Below are 21,685 nucleotides of genomic sequence, written 5' to 3' on the forward strand. Positions count from 1 at the left end.
GGCCTGCGGGACCGCGGCGGACAAACACTAAAGACGCCCTGTCACTAGCTCCCACTGAAGAACTAGCGCGTTTAGAACCTAAGTAAACCCGTAGACTTTATGACAAGGTCACCGATAGCTGCAGGATTTTGTTTTTGACTTCCCGCCCTTAGACGAGGATCAGCCGATTCGACACGGGCCCGGCTGTAAGACTTTCTTCCTGCCGAGACGCGAGAGGGGAAGGGGGTAAGTCTGTCCTTAAAGAAGGCATTTTTTAAAGTTGGCAGTGACGATCCGATGGCTTTGGCTTCTGCACACAGGCAGTGTTTGCGGCCCGGAGGGTATGGAAAGTGCGGGCGCGAATAGCTCGTCTCCGGAGCCGGCGGGCGGGCAGGCGGAGTGGCGGCAGCTGGAGCGTGGATCCGCTCCGCTGGGGCGCAGGTGGCGTGTGGGCTGCGGCCAGGGCGCCCAGGGCTGCGCCTCGGAATCTAAAGACCTGTGGGGGTGGGGGGATGTCTGCGGTTTCGGGGTTTTTTTCTTTTCCCCTCGAAGAGGCTGGCTTTGAGATTGGCTCAGACCCCACTCACTGGTGGAGGCCTCCTCTACCATCCAAAGAGATTAGAACGGGTGGGGGGCATCAGGCAGGTGAACCTCGATCTTGAGGCTCGTGTCGTGGGTCGTTCACCTTCAGGGTGGCCCGGGTGCATGGCCTGGAGCCAGGAGTGTGACCACAGGGGCAAGCACGACTTCACATATTTGACTTTTGTTCACTGTGCAGTGTGTCTGTTGCTGACGGCAGGAGAAGCCGCACTGACCCAGGAAACCCAACTGTTTGAAGAACCTCTAAGAAGAGCTGTTCCCGGTTTTGTTTTGTGGGATTTTCTTTTTGCTGAGCACACACCTCTCTAATACTTAAAGCCGGAGTAACCACTTATTGACTGGAACACTTGCAGAGCCCATTGTTCTGAGGACTGTGCTTGGATCTGGACCATTCTGCATTTGCCTGAGAACTAAAAGTAGTGTCCTGAAAGCTTGTCCTCAGATTAAGCTGTTGAACCACTACTTTCCATTAGTGCCTGCTTCGCAAAGTATGATGGATTCCTGCTTTTATGAATCAAGTTCTAGTTAAGTCACACAGGGAAGAACTCTTATTTTTATTGAGGAATGACTAGAACAACCTGCATGCTCAGGTATAAAGTGTGTAGTGTGCCAATATATTCCACACCATAACTTTAGATTCTTGCCAACCTAGTGGGTATGCTGATAGTTTTTGCTCATTTCTCAGAAATGTAAGCCCGTTGGACATTCTTGTGACAAGAAATGGGCTCCCAATTAGTGCTGCTTTAATGACACATCCATTTTGCCATGCTAGACGACGATTTTTTGGAAGAAGAGATCTGGGAATACAAATCCAAAAGAAAACTAAAGCCAGTGCATCAGAATCATGATCCTGAAAACAGTCCAAAATCAGCTGAAAAGGCAACAGATGGGAAGCACAAAGCGAAACGACACCGAAATAAAAAACAACCAAACAGTGGAAGAACAGTGGAAGCGAAAGAGAAGGCCAAGGACGAGGAAGGATGCGACCGAGAAGCACCCAGTCAGACTTCTGTAGCTTCTGGTCCTGAGTCAGGTTGTGCAGAGGATATTCAGGCATCTCAAGATAAGCAGGGCACTCCAGGAAAGCACCGTAGAGCTCCTAAAAACAAACAAGTGTCCCCAAAGATACGCCCAGTGTATGACGGCAACTGTCCAAATTGCCAGGTGCCTTTTTCCTCATTGCTAGGTCAAACACCTCGATGGCATGTTTTTGAATGCTTGGATTCACCTCAGGTTTCAGAAACAGGTAAGACCACAGAAAGCAGTATCAGCTGCTCAGTCAACCCTGACTCATGGCCACCCCATGGTGTACTCTAATCTGAAGGGCCCACACACCACACATACCAGCTCAGTGCAAGGCAGGCAATCAGCAAAAGAGAGATGAGACACTTTATCAATGACTTAAGGAGAGACAAAAGCTAGCAGACAGTGGTTTCAGTGTAAAGAAGATTGCACATTTAAAAATAGCTGAAATATACCCCTGCATTTCCTAAAAGTGCCTAAACATCTCAATTTTTAATAAATGTTCATTGAGTGCCTATTGTGCTAGCACCTTTCATTCTTTACTTGATTCTTACAACAACTGTGTAAAAGGAGGTGGTGTTGACATTTTATAGAGAAGGGCTCTTAAGAATTACCCATTTCATCATCTTTAATCAGACTATATAGAAAAATAGGAGTATAGTGTGATACTCTAATGATGGCTATGGTGTGTTCATTATACTGCTGTACAGGAAAGAGGAAATGGAAGAAGTCATAGATTATTAAGATGCCAGTGATAGAAATGGGCCCGATGATAACTGAAGAACTGCTATCTTTTATTATCTTCTAACTAGATCTTATATTGTTACAATGTAATATAATCACATGTCCTATTTCATATCTAGACAATCCTACTTGAAATAGATGGAGCTGGGGTTATGATGATTTTCTGTCTTGAAGCTATACAGTATTATGCGTTGGCCTGTTGTTAATCTCAAGGTCTTACAGTTCAAATCCACTAACCACTCTGAGGGAGAAAGATGAGGCTTTCTACTTCTGTAAAGAGTGACAGTCTTGGAAATTCTCAGGGGCAGTTTTACCCTGTCCTATAGGGTTGCCATGAGTCTGGTAGGGACATACTATATGTAAGTTTCGATCCAGACTGCTACCATAAAATAAATACCACAATAAAGTGAGTGACATGAAGTTTTTGATTCACAATGCACATATGTTTACGCTGTACTGTAGTGTATTGTGTGCACTAACATTTTGAAAGGATCTTCAGTATTGTGAGAATGACTAAAGTATGACCCAGAGACATGAAGTGAGCACGTGCTGTTAGGAACATGGTACCCACAGGGTTGCCACAAATCTGCAATTCGTAAAATACGATGCAGTATCTGCAAAGTACAGTGAAACAGTGCAGTAAAATGAGGTAGACCTGCATGCCGTACATAGACGGTTGAAGAATCAGAGCTCAGTAAAATGAAAATAATTTTGGGGGTGCTTTCATGTTAATGATGGTTCTGAAAATATGTTATTAACTTCTAGTTATCCACTTCCATTACTACGTGAAGATACAGAAGAACTCTGTATTTTCCAACACTTGGCAGTAATTAGCTATTTCTAGAAAAATGTAGCCACCAATAGCCTTATCAAAGGCGAGTGAGTTTGCTTTTAAGTTGCTTGACTATCAGGCATGGAAGTTGGAGCCCTGTGGTGAGCACCTCAGACGAAAGCCCTCATCGGTAAAGTCAGCTCCCAGAGATCTTGTATCGGGTGGACCCTCGCTGCCACAAATACTTTAGGAGGCAACTTTATGTCCAGATTTAAGCACCGACATCTTCTCATTTTACACGACAGCTTTTCTTTTGGATCATTAAAAAAATAATAACCTGGTCATTAACACGTGGAGATCTGTCACGGTGATTTACAGAATGATTCTCCAGCACAATATGATGGAGAATGATGTCTAGATTACTGAAGCTTTTCTATTAACCAGCGCAGGTCCCTTGGGTGACACAGTGTATATTTGCCTACTCCCTGAAAGGTGGTGGTTCCAGCCCACACAGTTGCACTGCAGACAAAAAAGGCCCAGCTCCCTGTTTCCCTAAAGCTGTTGGCTAAACCCTGTTTCCCTAAACCCGCTGGAGCGCTTCCGGTCTGTAACACGGGGCTTGCTATGAGTCCCAACCAACTTAACAGGAACAGGCTGATTAGCTAGCCTAGCCCATTGCATTTCAAATTGTAGCGTCACAAAGGGTCCATGTGTGAACAGTTGTAAAGATGATGGATCTGGTGGTTAGGATTTGTAACATTTACAGTTGTACAGTTTAAATATTGACAGAATGAAGCCTAATTGAATAAGACAGGGATCTTAAATCTTGGTTCCTTAAGTTCAAATTTAGTAGTGTTAAGAGGAAACCGCAGTTGGGGGTTTTGTACCAGTCTTTACTCAGTTATTGCCTGAGCAGCGCTGACCTCGTGCAAGGGACGGGGTCAGTCGGTAGCACTTGCTTGGAAAGTGTTCTGCATACCTATGCCAGGGGTGAAGGTCCTTTTTTAGAGGAACCAACCGGGGTGGGGGGGTGGGGAGTGTAACCTAGGAAAGAGGAGCTATGGGAAAGGTTTGAGCCCTAAAATGTTACTGTTGAGAACAGATTATGTGTGTTTCAAGTTTAAGAACTACCGCCGTGCAAAACCATACTGGATTCAGTGTGGACATTACACGTTTGTCTTTTGATTCCCGAAGTTGAGCGTAGCTCATGAGGCACCAGCGAGGAGGACTCATGCTGCCCCACCGCAGGTCAGCTTGAAGGGCTCACGCTGTCAGAGCTTGGCTCCTCTGAATACTTTCTCTCTTTATTACACGTTTCAGAGTGTCCTGATGGCCTTCTGTGTACCTCCACAATTCCCGCCCATTACAAGAGATACACTCACTTCCTGCTGGCCCAGACCCGGGCAGGCAGTGGCTCTCTGAGCAGCCCACCACCCACAGCGCCTGGCGTGTTTACTTGCTCCAGCGAGACGACCTTGGGCTTCCTCGGCAGCCTTTCGAAAAGAGGGCCCCCAAAGGAGAAAGGAATTGAGAACTTTGAGAACATTCCAGGTGAAACCTCTTTGGGGACACAGGGTCGAGCAAAATCTCAGAGTGCCACGCAAGCCAGCCAGAAGGTTCCCGTTTCTACAAAGGCCCAGCGAGCTCTGACATTTTCCGGGGGTGTTCCTCAGGACAAACTGCCGGGAGTGGCTTTGCCTCTGGCCGTCGAAGTCTCGGACAGCCCCCCGCCCCTCCACCTGCCACGGCCAGAACATGACACAAGCAACTGTGAAATCTCCTACTCGCCACTTCAGAGTGACGAAGAGCTAGAGGGTTCACAGCAGGACCTATTTTCCATGGAAAGCTCCAAAGCTGGCGGCCCAGACGAGCGCCATCGATCTTTGTTCAGCGACCTCCGCGGAGCCTCGCTGCAGCGCCTGCAAGAGAGCCGCCTCTTCAGCCAGTCCCAGGACGAGGAAGACCTGGATAAATACCACACCCTGGCCCATCTCTCTCAGCTGCTTTCCCAAGACGGTGAGAGGGCCGTGTCCTGTGACCGGCCGGCCGACATGGGGGACTGCTTTATGATGTTCACCCCTGCGTCAGCCGGGGCTGCCGCCCAGGAGGCCCCCTTCCCTCGAGCAAAGGACCGGAAGCAGGCCGCTGGAAAATCAGCTGTTCACCGTCAAGTTTCTCTTCCGTTACTCGAAACTCAAGTGTTAACCCCCTTTACAACCCAGGGAGAAAGGCATCTTCCTTTCCGTCTAAGCCAAAGTAACACCGTAGAATTACCAGGTCAGGATGGTTATGCCACCAATTGTTCAAGTCTCCGTTTCTGTGGTGTGCTGGAGAGTAACATTTCGGGCTTGAACTCGGAGCCTTTTCCTAGCACGCCTCCCGCTGCTACGCCCGGGAAAACAGGGCCATCTGCTCCCGAGGGCAATACAAGGCATTCTAACAAGGCAATGAAACAAATGGACATAGGTGTGTACTTTGGACTGCCACCCAAGAGGAAAGAAGAGAAATTGCCGGAGGAAAGCCCATTGAAAGGGGCCAACTCCAATCGAGCTGTGAGTCCTAAGGACAAGAAGGCTTGGTCCAATCCAGCTGTGAGTCCTAAGGAGAGGAAGGCTCGATCCAATCCAGCTGTGAGTCCTAAGGAAAAGAGGGCTTGGTCCAATCCAGCTGTGAGTCCTAAGGAGAGGAAGCCTCCATCCAATCCAGCTGTGAGCCCTAAGGAGAAGAAGGCCATGCGGTGCAAGTGGAAAGCAGAGACCTCTTTAAGCGAGGCAGAACCTGATGCAAAGAGCAGAACAGAGCGTCAGCTCCCTGTGGAGCTTTCTAGTCAAGGAGCACAACGTCAACGAAAGAGGCGTAGGAAGTCAAGTGCACTGCCAGAAGGAGCGTCTGGGGAGTCAGAACACATCCGCAAGACAGAGTCTGGGCCGGTCAACGTCAATAAAGGCCGCGGCTTCAGAAGAGCCGCTGGCGGCGGGCTGCCCGGGCGGCCCTCTGCAGCCCCAGAGTTCCCTAATGCAGAAGGACTACGGAAAAGGCAGTGTCCCTTCTATAAGCAGATTCCTGGTAAGTGGACCGGTCAGTGCCTCATGCATTTACAAGAACCCACAACTTTGCTCTTCTTCATGCTCCTGGTCCGGGTTGTGTGGGGGGGGCGGGGGTTGTACTCCATGGGCCTCTAACACATTCTTCCAACCCCCCTAGTGTGTCTTTTGTTCCATTCAATTCAAACTTCTATTAAGCATGCTCCCCATATAAGGCACTCCTTAGGCGGATATTAAAAATCACGCCAAGATTAGTAAGAGTGGGCAAGTCCAGCATAATATGAAAAGAGAGAGCACCACACTTAGCAACTGGGATAAGAGGCATCCCTGGTGCGCTTGTGAGATGCACAAACTGAAGAAGCTTCGCCGAGGGAAAGCCGCAGGTTGTACCGCCCGTAACGCCAAGCCTTTGAAGGCCACATGAGAACAAGGTTTTTCGGCTCTTTTTCAAATTCTTATAATTTCTTGGGTGACTTAGTAGAAAAGATACTCGATGACATACATTGTGTTTTTGAAGGAGCCAATAACTCTTCTGAAAAGTATTTCAGACAAAAGAGTCAAAACATTCGGCTTCAGAAAGATTCGTAAAAAGGCTTACTGATGTTCCAGGTCTATTCAAAATGTTTCTCTAGAAAAGAGAATTCAGACGCAACAACAAATGCCAGTTCTGGTTTTGATGGTGATTTTGACGGCCGTGATTGATGTTTGTTAAGGGAGCCCAGCCCTGGCCTAACACATGTCCGTAAGCCTCTGTGGAATTATCGGAACGTGCCTAGTTCGTGTCAGAAACACGTTTCTCACTGCCATCGAGTCAGTGCTACCTCGTAGCAGCCTTATAGGACCGCGTAGAACGACCCCTATGGCTTTCTGAGACTGTAGCTTTTTTCAGGAGTAGAAAGCCTCATTTTTCTCCCAAAGAGTAGCTGGTAGTTTCAAACTGCTGCCCAAATATGACTGCTAGGCTCCCAGGGCTCCATCTATAGAACACTGCCTATCAACATTCGTTACAGTTGTTTCTCCAAGGAGCCAGTGTTGAGCACTTTATTCCTCTCCCTCTCCTCCCCACCCCCATGAAATTAAAAAGGAAAGAAAATAGTACTACAGATAGACAGTTTCTTAGTGTACTGAGGCCTTTTTTTGGGTGGGCCACAAACCATTGTAATATACAATTGTTTTGACCCTCAACCCTCTGCTTTCTATTTGCATCAACCCCGTGGAGAATTCATACTTTGGTTTGCATCGTCCTTTTGCTAGTGATTGCAGAAGCAAGCACTTCAGAGGGGAAGCATCATGGCAAGGAGCCCTTGTGGCACCATGGACTAAGCACTGGGCTGCTAAGGACCAGGTTCAAACCCACCGGCCACTTTGTGAGAGAGAGGGGAGGCTGGCTGCGCCCATGAAGATTCAGTCTGAAGGGCGTGCAACAGAACAGCAAGGGGAGCAGAGCAAGGAAGTCCCTAGGGAATACCAATAGCCTTTGGGGCCAGAAAACACTCCTAAAGGTCAACAAACAGGCCTTGAACTATTTACAGGCCTTTCTTTTTCGTCATTGGCTTTTTGTTGTTTTGTTTTCTTTTGTTGCTTTGTTTTGCTCTGTCTTGTTTCTGTGCATATTCTTATCCCTGCAGGTCTATCTAGATAAGATAGGCAGGATAAACAATCTGGAGGAGAAAACAATGGGACAGATGGTTGGAGGAGGGTGGTGGTGTAGGAAATGGGTATTAACAAACCCAAAGACAAGGGAACAAGTGATCCAAATTCGGTGGCAAGGAGGGTGCAGGAGGCCTGGTAGGGCTTGATCAAGGGCAATGTAACTGAGAGGAATTACTGAAACCCCAATGAAAGCTGAACATGATAATGGGACAAGAGGAAAGGAAAAGGAAATAGAGGAAAGAACTAGGAGACAAAGGGCATTTATAGAGGTCTAAATACAGGCATGTACATATGTAAATATATATATGATGATGGGGAAATAGATCTATGTGTATATATTTATACGTTTAGTATTAAGGTAGCAGATGGACATTGCGCCTCCACTCAAGTATTCCCTCAGTGCAAGAACACTTTGTTCTATTAAACTGGCCTTCCCTGATGCTCACCTTCCCGACACGATCGCTGAAGACAAAGCGGGTGCACAGGCAAATGTGAAGAGAGCTGATGGTGCCCGGTAGTTTTCCCTGTGTTAGAAATGTAAGTTGGGAAGGAAGCACAGGAGGGTTAGCAGGCTCACGCTGTACAATAAATGGAACGCCTCTGCTCTGTAAGCTCACTTGCCAAGTTTGTCTTTCCGCTACAGGAACTGGCTTTACGGTAGATGCCTTTCAGTATGGATTGATTGAAGGCTGCACCGCCTACTTCCTCACACATTTCCATTCAGATCATTATTCCGGCTTGTCTAGAAAATTCACTGCTCCCGTGTACTGTAGTCAGGTAAGTTTTCCTATCAGAAACTCTGAATTTGGAGACTTCAAAGCATTCTTAAGTAACTTATTTGAAAAACAATATAATTGTAAGATCTAGCATTCTATTAGAAATGTTATCAGGAAACATAACAAACTGAGGCTCTATTATTAAAAGAGTTCATGTCACCAATTATAATTGATTTTTTTAAAGCAAGCATGTTTTTTTTTTTAATGTGGAAATAGCAGAATAACTGCTCATGAGATGCAAGGTTCATTCAGCAGACATTGACTGGGCGCCTAAGAAGATAAACGGGGCAAAAGATCCAGCTCCCAGCAGGACACGGAGGAGCATTAGACAGTTTGTGGGAAAATGCCTTGATCTTTTTCACTCCATTTTTCCAAGAGCTTTTTGAAGTCCTTTCATTCAGCTTCCAGGGGAAGCAGATCCCCAAACAACTCCACAATGGAACTGCGATGGTAAAACAATTAGAATGCCTGGGGAAGGGAGGAAGGAGCTCCTTCCTCTCTGTCCAGGGCTAAGATTAAAGGCAGTTTCTTGGGGAAACCTTGCACAGAGCATTAAATGTGAGCATTTGAGGGCCTTTCGCTAGAATTTGATTTCATCGTGGAGACACTGTGGAGCTAACTCATGTTGCTTTACTAATGAAGCAACTGAAGTTTGAAGAGGTTAAGTGGCATGTCCCAGGCCACAGAAGGACAGAGCCAGGATATGAACGCATGTCCTGATTCCAGAAGCTGCAGAGGAAGGAGGAGAGGACACTCCAGGTAGACAGTAGAGATTGTGCGGAGGCATAGACATCTAAGAAGTACACCTGCCTGTTGCAGACATTTCAGAGACTTTGGGCAGTTTAGCAGAGGAGGAGTGGGCAGGGGCCAGATCACAGTGGACGTAGGGTGTCAGACTGGGGGTGATGGGCTCACGACGGAAGGGCGAATCCATGAGGGTTTTTAAGCAGAGTAGTGATACAGTCATATTACGAAGATTACCAGCCTAACGTTTTGGAAGATGTACTTGAATCTAACAGAAGGAGGAGACTATGAAGAGGCTTTGGACTCTAAACCAGAGATGAGGTGAAAGTATCCCTTTAGTGTTTCACTGTGACCATGTATCCTGTTTGTAGATAACCGGCAATCTGCTGAAGAGCAAGCTTCATGTGCAAGAACAATACATCCATCCATTGCCAATGGACACGGAATGTATAGTGAATGGTGTTAAAGTTGTTTTGCTTGACGCCAATCAGTAAGTGTCAGAGTTACCTTAGTAATGGCTTGTGCTTTTAAAATCCTCCAAAGGGGGGGGGAAATGCATATTTACTTAAATTCTTACTTAATGATAAGGGTGCTTCGGAGTCCTGGTCGCGTCGTGGTTATGAGTTGGGCTGCAATCCGCAAGGTCTCTAGTTCTAAACCACCGGTCGCTCTGAGGGAGAAAGATGGGGGGTTCTACTCCCATAAAGAGTTGCAGGCTCAGAAAGTCACAGGGGCAGTTCTACCCTGTCCTGTAGGGTCACTGTGAGTCGCCATGGACTCGATGGCAGGGAGCTTGGCTTTTGGGTTTTGTGATGTGCTTCGGCTCTCCTTGTGACTTAAGCAGAGGATGTGTCTCAGGATACATGAGGGAACCAAGGACGGCAGCGAGAGAGGAAAGCTTTCTCCTCCATGAAGAGTTACGGCTCAGAAACCCCCAGGGGCCGTTCTACCTTGTCCTGTCTATAGCGTCGCTATGAGTTGGGGTCGACTTGGTGGCAGTGAGTTGTTTTTGTTTTGTTTTTTTGTTTATTTTTCTTTTAATGACAGATTAAATGGAGAGGCCACCTCTGAATATTAACTCATTTAATCTTTGTATCCAGTGTAGGTTACTTGGCTTGACATGAGACCCACTTACAAAAACAAAACAAAAAGCAAAATACTTTAGCATGGTTTTGCTCCTAGGCTTCATAAGATAACCTTCTGTTGTCTTATGATAATATCATAAGATAATATCATATCTTAAGATAATATCATTTACATAAATGAGCAGCCTATAATCCATATAGAAGTTAGAGGGTTTATTTGTTGGCTTGTTTTTCCTTTGAGATAAATCCGTCAGGATTTTAATACTAAACCCAAGCCCCACCTTTCTCATAGCCATCTTATAGGACACTATAGGGCATAGTAGAATTGATCCTTAGGGCGTCTGAGGCTAGAAATCTTTCAGGAACAGCCAGCCTCATCTTTCAGGAGGGACTGGTGGGTTTGACCCCTGTCATGCCAGTCTCGTGCTTAGCAGCCCCCTGTGTAACTCACTACACAGCCAGGGCGCCTACCTGAGACCAACACCTGCCCAGTCCTCCCAACAATGAGGTGTGACCACACATGCAGAGTGGTACTAACTGAGAAGGCTCAGCCAAACCTCAGTCTCTCGGGTTTTTACAGGGGCTCCTTTCATAGGCCTGGAGCTGAGCTGCTCAGACTCCAGATCACCAAAGGTGAAGTTGATGGAGCCACGTGGCCCATGACCTCAGGCATGGCCAGGCACGTCTAGCCGGCAGAACATCCCAAAGGCTCAGGTCAACTCCCAAGAGCCAGTCCCGACCTAATGACAAGCCTTTCTAGGGACCGTATAGCTTTGAGCAACTGAGGCCTGCCGGCTGCTTTTCCTGCTACGCCCCATTTGTTCATTGATGAAAGCTGCCTTCAGGTGGGGTACCGTGTCCCCTCCACAGTGTGATGCCTTGTCACTGTGGTCAGCTAATGCCGGGTGTCCCGTTGGCGATAGTGAAGCAGCTGTATTTGTCCCGCGGGTGCTGTGTGTGTGAAGACCGTTTCTTAGAATGTTTGTGTTCAGCTGCCCAGGTGCTGTCATGATCCTTTTTTATCTTCCCAACGGGACGGTCACTCTGCACACCGGAGACTTCAGAGCCGACCCCACCATGGAGCGTTCTCTTCTTGCCGGCCTGAGAGTCCACACGCTGTACTTGGACACAACGTAAGAGAGGCTGTGTGTGTGTGTGTGTGTGCCTTTTCCCACGCCCAGTGTTGGCTCTTTAAATTATGAATCATCAGGGGGCTCTGGGTGTTTGCTTGGGTCGTCAAAACGATGCCTTATTGCAAATTACCGTTTTAAGGCCATCGATCAGAGGGAGGCTGTGTTAAAAAGGCCTTGCTTACAGGCCTTTTGGAATTACAGATCTTCACTGATGCAGCTGAATTTTCTTGGTAATTTTTCTCTGAGAATCTTGGTACTGAGGTGAAGAAGAAATTTGGACCAAGACTCAGGAAATAGCTATGTAACTCATAAGCATAATTATGAAAAGAAAACAAACCATGTGTGTTTCTGTTTCTGAGAATTCAAAGCTACATTTGTTCTTCTCTCAAAAAGGCACTTTGTACGTGACAAAGGGAGCTCATGCCTGGCAGGGCAGAGGGGCAGGGAAAGAGGAAGACTTGGGAGATGGCCCCAGGGGCTGCTACAGTGGGCTCGCAACCACTGCTTGTGAGGACGGTGCAGCCCGGGCAGGGTTTCCATCTGCTGCACGCCAGGCCACTAGGAGTGGGTGCCACTCGATGGCACCTAGCAACAAACAGTAGATGTAAAGCCATCTGCTGGTATGTTTTCATTTGATTTCAAAGCCTGTCATCAGGGTAGAAATTATGGTAACTGTTTGAAGGAAAAGTGTGCGATCTTTCCACATCCAGTTTTCCGATTCTACGGTTCTCTTTTCCACTCTTAAATAAAATTTGCGATAAATTGAGAAAAGAAGTAAAAAAATTGTTGCTTAGTTTTATTCGGCCTAGGCGTCTACATTTCTCAGTGGATGTTTATGAAGAACAGATACTTTGTTTTCTTTCCTTTTTGACTGTTTACCAACACAGACCAGTTTTTAAAAGTTCACAGTTTTATTGACACATCATACAAGTCAGTAGTGTCAGCATGGTAAGGAGAGGTGCGCAGTCATCACTAATTAGAATGTTTTATTCTTTCTCATACTCGTTATTAGTGCCCCATTTCCCCCCAAAATACTTTTGAAAATGCTTGGCATACTCTATTTTATGACTTCTTAGTGAAATATGGCATCATTTTTGTCATTAAATGTTCAAGACGTCTTCTGAAGTTTATGGAGCAATGGAATTAAAAGGCGGTACAGTTTTTCTACAGACATGTCTGCCGTCTCCTCATACAGTAGAGAGATCATTCGTGCTCTTCCGGTGATTTTTTTCCACTGGGTGTTGTTGCTTGAGATGAGTCTGCTGTATTCTTAACATGTCAATGTAAAAATGTTTTCTCTTAGCAGCTAGCAGCCATGTGAAAATTAGCTGTATGATATGAAACTACTTCATTTAGTTCACATTTTATTTCATTTTTGCAATCATTTAAGCAGAATTCTTCAGTCCAAATGCAATCCTGTCAGTGATATTTTCTTTGATAATGATAGGGATTAGTGTGGTTTTTTTTTTAAAAAAAAACCCAGCACATTGGCATTGGATAAGGTCATTTTTAAAATAGTTGAATGACTGAAAGTATTCTTTGAAGGAAAAGTATTTTCCAAAAAATTTAGTATAGAAAGGCACTAGAAGAGGTTTAATGAAAGACGTATAATGAAAACATTAAATTTCATCATAAATGATCACTAGCTGTAACACATATTTTAGCCACAAGGCATAAGTCAACTCTAGTGCTGTTAATATTAAGGGCTTTGAAAAGTTAATGGAAAAATTCCATTATCTCCTAGTTCCATTTTTCCATAACTCCAAACGTTCGGAAGCCTTCTCATGTATTCTACTGCTGTGTGTATACTTTTGTTAGAAGTGTATTTCCTAAAATAGCATCCAACTTAGTGCTTTCACGGCTTTCTCACTGCTCCCTTTAGTCAGGCTCGCCTCTTCGTTACAGGTACTGCAGCCCGGAATACTCCTTCCCATCGCAGCAAGAGGTCATCCAGTTTGCCATCAACACTGCCTTTGAGGCTGTAACGCTAAACCCGCGGGTCCTTGTTGTCTGTGGCACCTACTCTATTGGAAAAGAGAAAGTCTTCCTTGGTGAGTGGTAGCCGTATCTAATGTACATGAATATATTCTAAAGATCGCATTCTCTTTGCATAGAATGCCTCTCTATGCAAAGAGCCTCTCATCTTGCAATTGATATTTCCTGAAATGACTCAATATCGTCTTTGAAGTCAAAGGACATTTTAGGAGAGTTTGATGCGTGCAGACGTTTGATGAGTGTGCTTACGGTGACTTTATCTTTATGAGCTGCTTACAGAGCAAGCATTCACACAGTAGTATTTTATTGGACTATGAAAGATGAGTCATGCATAGTGTGTTGCTGTGTTCTTTGAGGTTGGCCATCAGGTAATTATTTTAGAAGATGGTCATAACTGTTTCTTATTGATTTCTAGAAGCGTATACAGTGAACCCTCGTTTATCGCGGTTAATCGGTTCTAGACCCTACCGTGATAAATGAAATTCCGCGAAGTAGGATTCCTTATTTGTAAATCAAATATTTTCGTAGTTAGAGCATAGAGGACATGAAAAAACACCCTTTAGTCACCATTACACTCGTATTACCCAATTTATTAAACGAAAAGGGGAAAATGCAGTAAAACATTTTGGACGTTACAATGATCATTTATTACTTATTATATTATGAAGTACAACGGATGGAGTGAACGGAAGACTCATTCAAGTCGAAATGGCGTGCGACCTCCACGATTTTCTTGCCATCTTTGATCATATCCAAAAGTTTTACCTTTTCCTGGATGGTGAGCATCTTCCTCTGGCGCTTATTTTTATTGTCAGAAGGCTTAGAAGAAGCAGCTCGTTTAGGAGCCATCATAGGGCGTAGATAAAATTTCTTAAAAATCGCAAACAATTACAGTACACTGTAAAAAGCAAAAATGCATCTGATACGTAGCTCCGATACGTAGCGATGCAGACAGAAGCGTGTACAGTATGAGCCAATCAGTGGTAGTAATGACAGAGCATGCGCTGTTGGGCAAAAACCGCGATAGATTGAAGCCGCGGAAGTCGAAGCGCGAAGTGGCGAGGGTTCACTGTAATTTGTTTAGGTGGTGGTGGTACTCTTTTGCAAAATGCTTTCCTTCTTGCTTCTGAAACCCTCTTAAGGAGCCCTAGTGGTGCAATGGTTGGTGGTCGGCTGCACACTGAAGGCTGGGTGGTTTGAACCCACCAGGGACTGCCGGAGCACAGACCGTGCATGCTGCCCCAGGACAGACTGCAGCCTCAGAGGGCCTGGGGCAGTCTCCTCTGTCCTGGAGGGTTGCTCTCAGTTGGAGTCATGTGACAATGGTACACGCAGCCACACTTCGTCTTCAGGATTATAAATGTCGAACATTAAGATCCAAAGTGGTAAAGCCAGAGTTTTTGCTCCTCCAAATTGGTACTTCCCTTGTTCTACTCCTTTCCCCGTCTCTTTTACAGGTTTTAAATAGCAGGCCCTGAGAACATAAACTCTGCCATTCTCACAATTTATTCCACGCGGTTTGCCAACAGAATTATTCAGCCTTCCTGAAATGTTATCCAGTATGACTGTTTTATATGTTGTCACTTCATTGCTTTTCCTCCATACTCTACAATTTTACTCTTTTTAATCTTTTCCTCTGCCTGCAGCCATTGCTGATGTTTTGGGTTCAAAAGTTGCCATGTCGCAAGAAAAGTATACAACCTTACGGTGTCTCAACATCCCCGATATGGATTCCCTCATTACAACAGACATGTGTGGTGCCTTGGTTCACCTTTTACCAATGATGCAAATTACCTTTAAGGTAAGTGTTCCAGAGGACGGCAGTAATCGAAAGGATAGGCAACAGCAAGGCGAGGCTATGGAGCAGCTGGGACCCTTGCTCCTGGCTGGTGGGGTTGTAAAACGGTACAGCAGTTCCGGATACGGTTCAGCATCTCCTCAAAACGTTAAACATAATCGAGTGACTATATGACCCAGCCGCCCACTCCTAGGCACATGCCAAAAAGAAATGAAAGCAAAAACGTGTACATGCATGCTCGTAGCAACATTATTACCCCAAAAGCACACACAACCCCAAATACCCAATGAATGGATAAGCAAAACGTGGTATGTCCATGCAATGGAATAGAGTCCGCCCTTGGGAAGGAATGCGGCATCGATACTTCTACCCCATGGATGAGCCTTGGAAACGTGCGACGTGGAAGAAGCCAGACCCAAAGGCCACATTTCATACGGATGATCCCACTGACATGAACGGACTAGAATAAGTCTGTCCCTTTAGACAGGAAGCAGGTAAGTGGCTGCTGGTGGTGGGAGGAAGAGAGCATGGGGAGTGACTGCTAACCGGCACAGCATTTCTTTTGGGGGATGAAAATGTTCTGGACCTAGCAGAAACCCAATTTTGTGAACATACTAAAAACCACGGAGTTCCACACTTAACTAAACCAAAACTAAAACAGCTTTTGTAGCCAAGAAAAGAAAAAGAGATCGAGTGTGAGGTGAGGCAGCGGAGAAGCATAGCGCATGGCTATGCAGAAGAGCCAGGTGCGTTGCTGACCGGAGAGAGACACACAGGAGAGGCTTTGTGTGTTTTAAAGTACAAGATTGGGCTTTGCAAGGGCAGGCCGGGGAATGAAGATGCGTGGGGATCGGGAATAAATGAAGCAGCTGAGCAGGGTCTGGAACAGTAAGCAGGAAGAGAGACGCCTCTTCCTCTAACAGTCTCCTCCGACCTACATCCCTTGTAGACTTTGTTTCTTTTTTGTATTGTGCATTGTCTTTTAAGGGTTGTGTATTAACCAATACGACCTCGTACAAGAATTAAATCATCAAGCAGCTTATAAACTGGAGTACCGTGTTTTTGCCATACAGGAATTTGAGTGGGGTTTAATGACACCAAGAAATGTCCCTTCTCAGCCCTTTGTTGGGTCTTGTTTTGGAGACCCTGCCCTTGAAGCAGCAAGGACCCCGAGTCATTAAGCTTGTTTTCCTGATGGGTTGTCAGTCACGAGCCCTTCCCTTTTCCTCCATCCCGGTGATCAGGTACTAATGGCATTCTTGAAGCTTCCTGATCTTCAAAACACAGACGGAGCAGACGCTGGGGGTTACCATCAGGCTGTATCTTAGTGAGTAATTACAACCAAGCCGTTAGCAACCCAAAATAGTTCCATTGGATCAAAGCGAATGACTTTCTGTGACAATGTAAACCAAATGCACTTTTTGTAGTTTCCACAGGATGCTCGAAAGCCTCTGAAATAATGAGTGTACCATTCACGCTAGCTGGCCCAACTTGAGTTCATCAACATCCTGTACGAGTATAGCTGACTCCCTCCTGACGGAACCCTGCCAGAGGGGATGTCGTAAAACATTGTAGCCATCTTGCTGTCGGTGATTCGTTGGCATATGGGGAATACGAAAGCATTTTTCTCACAAATTCATTATCAGTCACAGAGGATTCATTGATCGGGGATTTGGTGTCAACTAAATGACTTTGCATAAACTCTTCACCGAGTCGTTCTCCCGAGGTGGTTGGTGGGCCGTTAGCAGTCGCTTTCAGACTTCTCCCTGGGCTTGGCTTACAGGAAGGACTGTGTCCTGGGTTGGGTTTGGGGGCAGGTGAATGATATTTTGGTATTAACTCTAATTTGACTCTTGCCAAGCAGAAATCTCGCTCTCAGCCCTCCCGAGTGTTTGCAGAGACAAGTGGGCATGAATAGGGGTGACGTGTGCAATTGCTCCAAACCTCAGGTCCCCTCTTCTGTTTGGAGGGAGGGGGGCCAAAAAAAGGAGGCTTAGTGCATAAGTAGATAACGTTATTTGAGCTAGATCCTAAACGAACCAAGACCCAAACTAGAAAACCAGGTCACTTCATGGAAAGTTAGTTATCTAACAGTGTTTCAACCTTGTGTGCAGGCGGGGCAGTGGGGCTGGGGCCCAGTAGTTGGCCAGAAATATGATTTTTTGGTAGCTGTTTCTTTGCTGACTTCAAATTAATAAAACATTTGGTACGAAAGAGGAATCAAGGAACTTATTTCCTCTTTCTGAAAGAAAGGTAGATTTTTCATGAACAGGAAAAATATTCAATCTCACACTAGTCTTCAGTTAGAAAAAGAAAATTGCGACGGGATGTTTTCTACCAAACTTCAGGCCTCTTAAAAGTGCTCCATCTCTGATGAGAACCCCTACTGGGGCATGTGTTACGCTTTGAAAATAGTGCAAATCCGGGGTAAGCCTTTGGATTCAGCAAGTCCACGTGTAGGAGTTTCGACTGAAAGCTCCCGCTTCCCCCGAGTCAGTGCTGACTCACAGTGACCCCTGTGCATTTCCAAGACGACACGGTTTACGGGAGTAGAAAGCCAGTCTTTCTCAGGAGGAGCTGTTAGTAGTTGTGCACACAGCAGCCCACCACGTAACCACCAGGACTCCCTATTAAAAGCCCTAATAATGTTGCCGAAAGGTCAATCTGATGCAATGTTAGGATTATATGCCAGCATCTCTTAGAATGTACATAGTTCAAAGTATGTATGATTATGGAAGAAAATGGCATTTTGGAAAGCTCCTGGAGACACAGCATAGTTTTGCTTTTTTATTATTTTTAAAATATAACTTTATTGTAAATTTGCACTAAACTCCAGGTTTTCGTCTTAAGGACCACAGGTGCGATGACTGTGTGTATCCCTCATCCCATTAGTCACTGGATTTCCCGTTACCTCCCAGCGGTGTGGCCAGTGGGTTTCTACGAGCAGTTTATCAAATGTCTCCGTTGATGAGGACTTTAGGGCAGTTCTCTTGTGCACAGGAGCGCTGAAGGAAAGCACACTGCTTCCAGTGACCGCAGTGTGAGAAGTGTGTAACCCCACTAATGTGTCTTCAAAAGACGGGGAGGGGTGCACACCTGAGAAGCATGTTCCCTGGCATCTTAGAATGTATGCCTGCATCGTGTGTCCTGCCGCTTTTAGAAAGGTGTCTGGCTTAGTCTGTCGCTAGAGAGGCCTGCATACTTATCCATGTAATGTCCGTGTTTCCGTGTAGTGGGATTTGGAGATCATTTGCTTTATTTGTAAATGTCGACGTTATTCGCCGGGAGAAAGAGGAGGCTTTCTCCTCCCGTAAACTCTCTCAGTCTCGGAAACCCATCTGCCTGTCTGCGCCCTCCTCTGGGGTCGCTGCAAGGCGAGGTGGACGCGATGGCAGGAAGCCTGCTTTGGGGGGCGGACTTACTCATATATAACTGTGTAAGTTTAAAAGCACTTCCCCTACTTCATCAGGCGAGTCTTAAGCTCGTTTAGTTTCAGGTGAACAAAGGGGACACGTTTTGGGGTTTTTTCTCCTTCAATGATTTTATTTCCTTCAGAAACATAGCACTAGGTGGTTTCACTGCTCAAGTAAGAATTCCCCATGGCTGTGCCAGTGTAAAATCACTAGTCACTCTCTGCATCCACAGAGCCCCGGTCCTTTAACCCTTCAATCAAGATGCTATTTTCATCCCCTAGGGCTTACAGAAACATTTGAAGGCGTGTGGTGGGAAATACAATCAGATCTTGGCCTTCCGACCCACAGGATGGACACATTCCAACAAGCTTACCAGGACAGCAGATATCGCTCCCCAGACCAGAGGAAACATTTCGATATATGGTATCATTATGAACTTCTCTCCTTCTTCCTGTGTGCCATTTCATTTTGTTTCAGAGCCTGGAGATTTAAAAGATTCAGGGAAAAGAGGCACTAGAGACCCTTTAGCAGTTGAAGCGGTTAAGTCCCTACAGACTCAACTTTCAAAACGTCGTAACTTGTGAAGGGCGCTCGGCTGTCGCAAACACTGGCTAGTGCAGATCATTCATCTGTGTGATTAGTGACATATCAAGGCAGTGGTAGGGGGCTTGGAAGAGGCCCCTGCGGTTGCGTAGGGAAAGTCTAGACGACTTTAAGACAGAGAGCCGGAAGAGGCCGAGTTTGATGTGGTTAAGGGCAAAAGAGACAGACGGGGGTAATTTTTTCATCTCAGGCAAGGTTTACCACCGCCTGCAGATGTTAGCTTAACAGCTTTTTTACAGTGGTGACTCGGTGACACATTTCTGAGCTGTCACTAGACCAGTGACTTCCTGTTAGCCTCTGAGGACCCTGCTTCCCTTTCTTTACGAAAACGTGACTTTCGGTGACGATGAAGCAGAGGAGGTCGGCTCTCTTTCCTTTCTGCGTGTTTTTGTGAACGTAACTCTTGCTTTGGGTGGAGTATGCCTAGTGTCGCCGGGAACCAAGACCCGCCTGCTCTCCACTCCCCACACCATGCTCTTCTCTCTCCCAGTGATTTTCCTGAGAGCCCTGGGTGAGCAGAGTGCCCGACGGGGAGAAGAAGGAAGAGTGTAATGCACAGGACCCTCTGGAAATGCGTGTCATAAGCAGCCTGCCTTCTGTGTTACAGGAATCCCTTACAGTGAGCACAGCAGCTACCTTGAAATGAAGCGCTTTGTCCAGTGGCTGAAACCCAAGAAAATCATCCCAACCGTCAATGTTGGCACCTGGAGAAGCAGGGGTGCCATGGACCAGCATTTCAGAGAGTGGAGGCTAGAAGCTGGGTATTAATGAGACCACCCAGCACCGAGGAGGAATGCAGCCACTGCACCTGCCATGTGTTAGGACTGAGATCTCTACCTGTCTGAAAGGGGTTTTCACTTCAGGTGAATAACCTGAAGGTCATTCACGTAACTTATTTTCTCATTAACCTTGTTAACCTTGGACTCGCATGCTTATGGTGCTGGGTGCCTGTCAGCATGGTCAGCGGTCATTGAGACTGGATCTCCTACGGTCCTTAGGAGTTGACCCGTCCCTATGGGCTAGTTATATTCTATATCAGCTTTTAAGAAGGTAACAAAAGCAGGTCCTGAGACCAGCAGGATTTATGATCACGGGTAAACGAGGCTGAAAGCAGTAAATAAATGTTATCGTGGATCTTTAAAATTATTTTATATGGGGCATAGTTTATGAGCTAAAACTTTTATATGAAATATATATACATAAATAAAAACAAATCCTAGTGTCATTTGGGTGTCTGGAATGGTTGTTTAGTGCTGCTGTCACAGCAGTACAGGTGAATGGCTTCAACACATGTGTCCTCACCGTCCTGAGGTCAGAATGATGGGTTCAGAGGGCCAGCTCTAAGGGAAGGCCTTTTCTTTCTGGGGGCGCTGCCGGACAGTCTTTGTCTCCTTTCAATATCTGTAGGCCCAGCATTCTTTGGAGATATACAAATGTCTTGGCATAAATCTTCACCTGGGTCTAGGAGGCTCCCAGCACAGGGACCCTGGGTCAGAAGTACACACTTGGCTATTGGTGGTTTTTCTCTCTTGGTAGCAACGGGCCCCTTGCTGAAGTTGGTCATCTGTTTTTAATTGCTTGTAAGATAAAAGATGGTTTAGGTCACACCCCCCCAGGGAAGCTCCCCTTGCATTGGATCAGGGCTGTGACCAGAGTAAGGTGCTTGTATCCCACTGTAATCCCCTTCCAACTGATTGATCCCACCAGACCACACCATAGGGGATGATCACAGTATTGCTTAACTGCCAAACTGAATCCTGACCCAGCCAAGTTGGCACATTTCAGTCCATGACCTTACATCCTTTAACCCTTTCAAATCCATGTTGTTGCCACATGAGAAACACTTTAACCCCATCAGATCATCTCCAAAGTCCTAAGTCAACCCCAGAGTCCACATTTCATCCTAGAGCAATCCTAGATCAAAATTCCTCATCTGTGAATCTAGAATGCAACTTAATTGCTTCAAAAAATACAATGTGACATTGGCACAGGTGTCATTTCTATTACAAATGGGGAAATTGGAGGGTATGAAGGGATAATGGACACCAGGACAGTCGAAATCCCAGCAGAACAATTTGCTTTAGCTCTCAAGGCTTACAGATAATCCCTTCATCTCTTGGCCTGACCATGGAGTCAATGGCCCTGCCTCCAAATTCCGGGTGTCAACCAAGATCTTTGGTGTCTACGTGGAGTCCCCTCAGTTCAGCCTTCCCGGCCCACTTGGTTAGCAACTCTGCTCCCTCACCCCTTCGGACCTGACAGGCCCAACCACTATTGAGCAGCAGCTCTGGCCCCATCCTCCTGGCACTTGTGATGATAGACC

General features: G+C 46.1%; 1 protein-coding gene across 2 annotated transcripts; it reads left to right on the forward strand.

The window, feature by feature from the left end:
- Window positions 1–62: 62 nt before the first annotated feature.
- Window positions 63–20,587, forward strand: DCLRE1A (DNA cross-link repair 1A). Of its 2 annotated transcripts, XM_045291594.1 has the most exons (10): window positions 63–225; window positions 758–1,825; window positions 4,439–6,184; window positions 8,459–8,592; window positions 9,707–9,825; window positions 11,413–11,553; window positions 13,459–13,604; window positions 15,195–15,349; window positions 19,041–19,182; window positions 19,970–20,587. In XM_045291594.1, the coding sequence occupies exons 2-10, from the start codon at window positions 1,345–1,347 to the stop codon at window positions 20,128–20,130; spliced, it is 3,225 nt and encodes a 1,074-aa protein (XP_045147529.1). In that variant the 5' UTR covers window positions 63–225; window positions 758–1,344; the 3' UTR covers window positions 20,131–20,587. The 2 variants fall into 2 exon arrangements, with proteins under 2 accessions (XP_045147529.1, XP_045147530.1); XM_045291595.1 differs by lacking the exon at window positions 63–225 and having other exon boundaries at window positions 617–1,825.
- The last annotated feature ends 1,098 nt before the right edge of the window (window positions 20,588–21,685 follow it).

Source organism: Echinops telfairi, unplaced genomic scaffold, assembly GCF_000313985.2.
Source record: "Echinops telfairi isolate 266 unplaced genomic scaffold, ASM31398v2 ScPeMD7_70;HRSCAF=299, whole genome shotgun sequence".
NCBI classification, from domain to species: domain Eukaryota; kingdom Metazoa; phylum Chordata; class Mammalia; order Afrosoricida; family Tenrecidae; genus Echinops; species Echinops telfairi.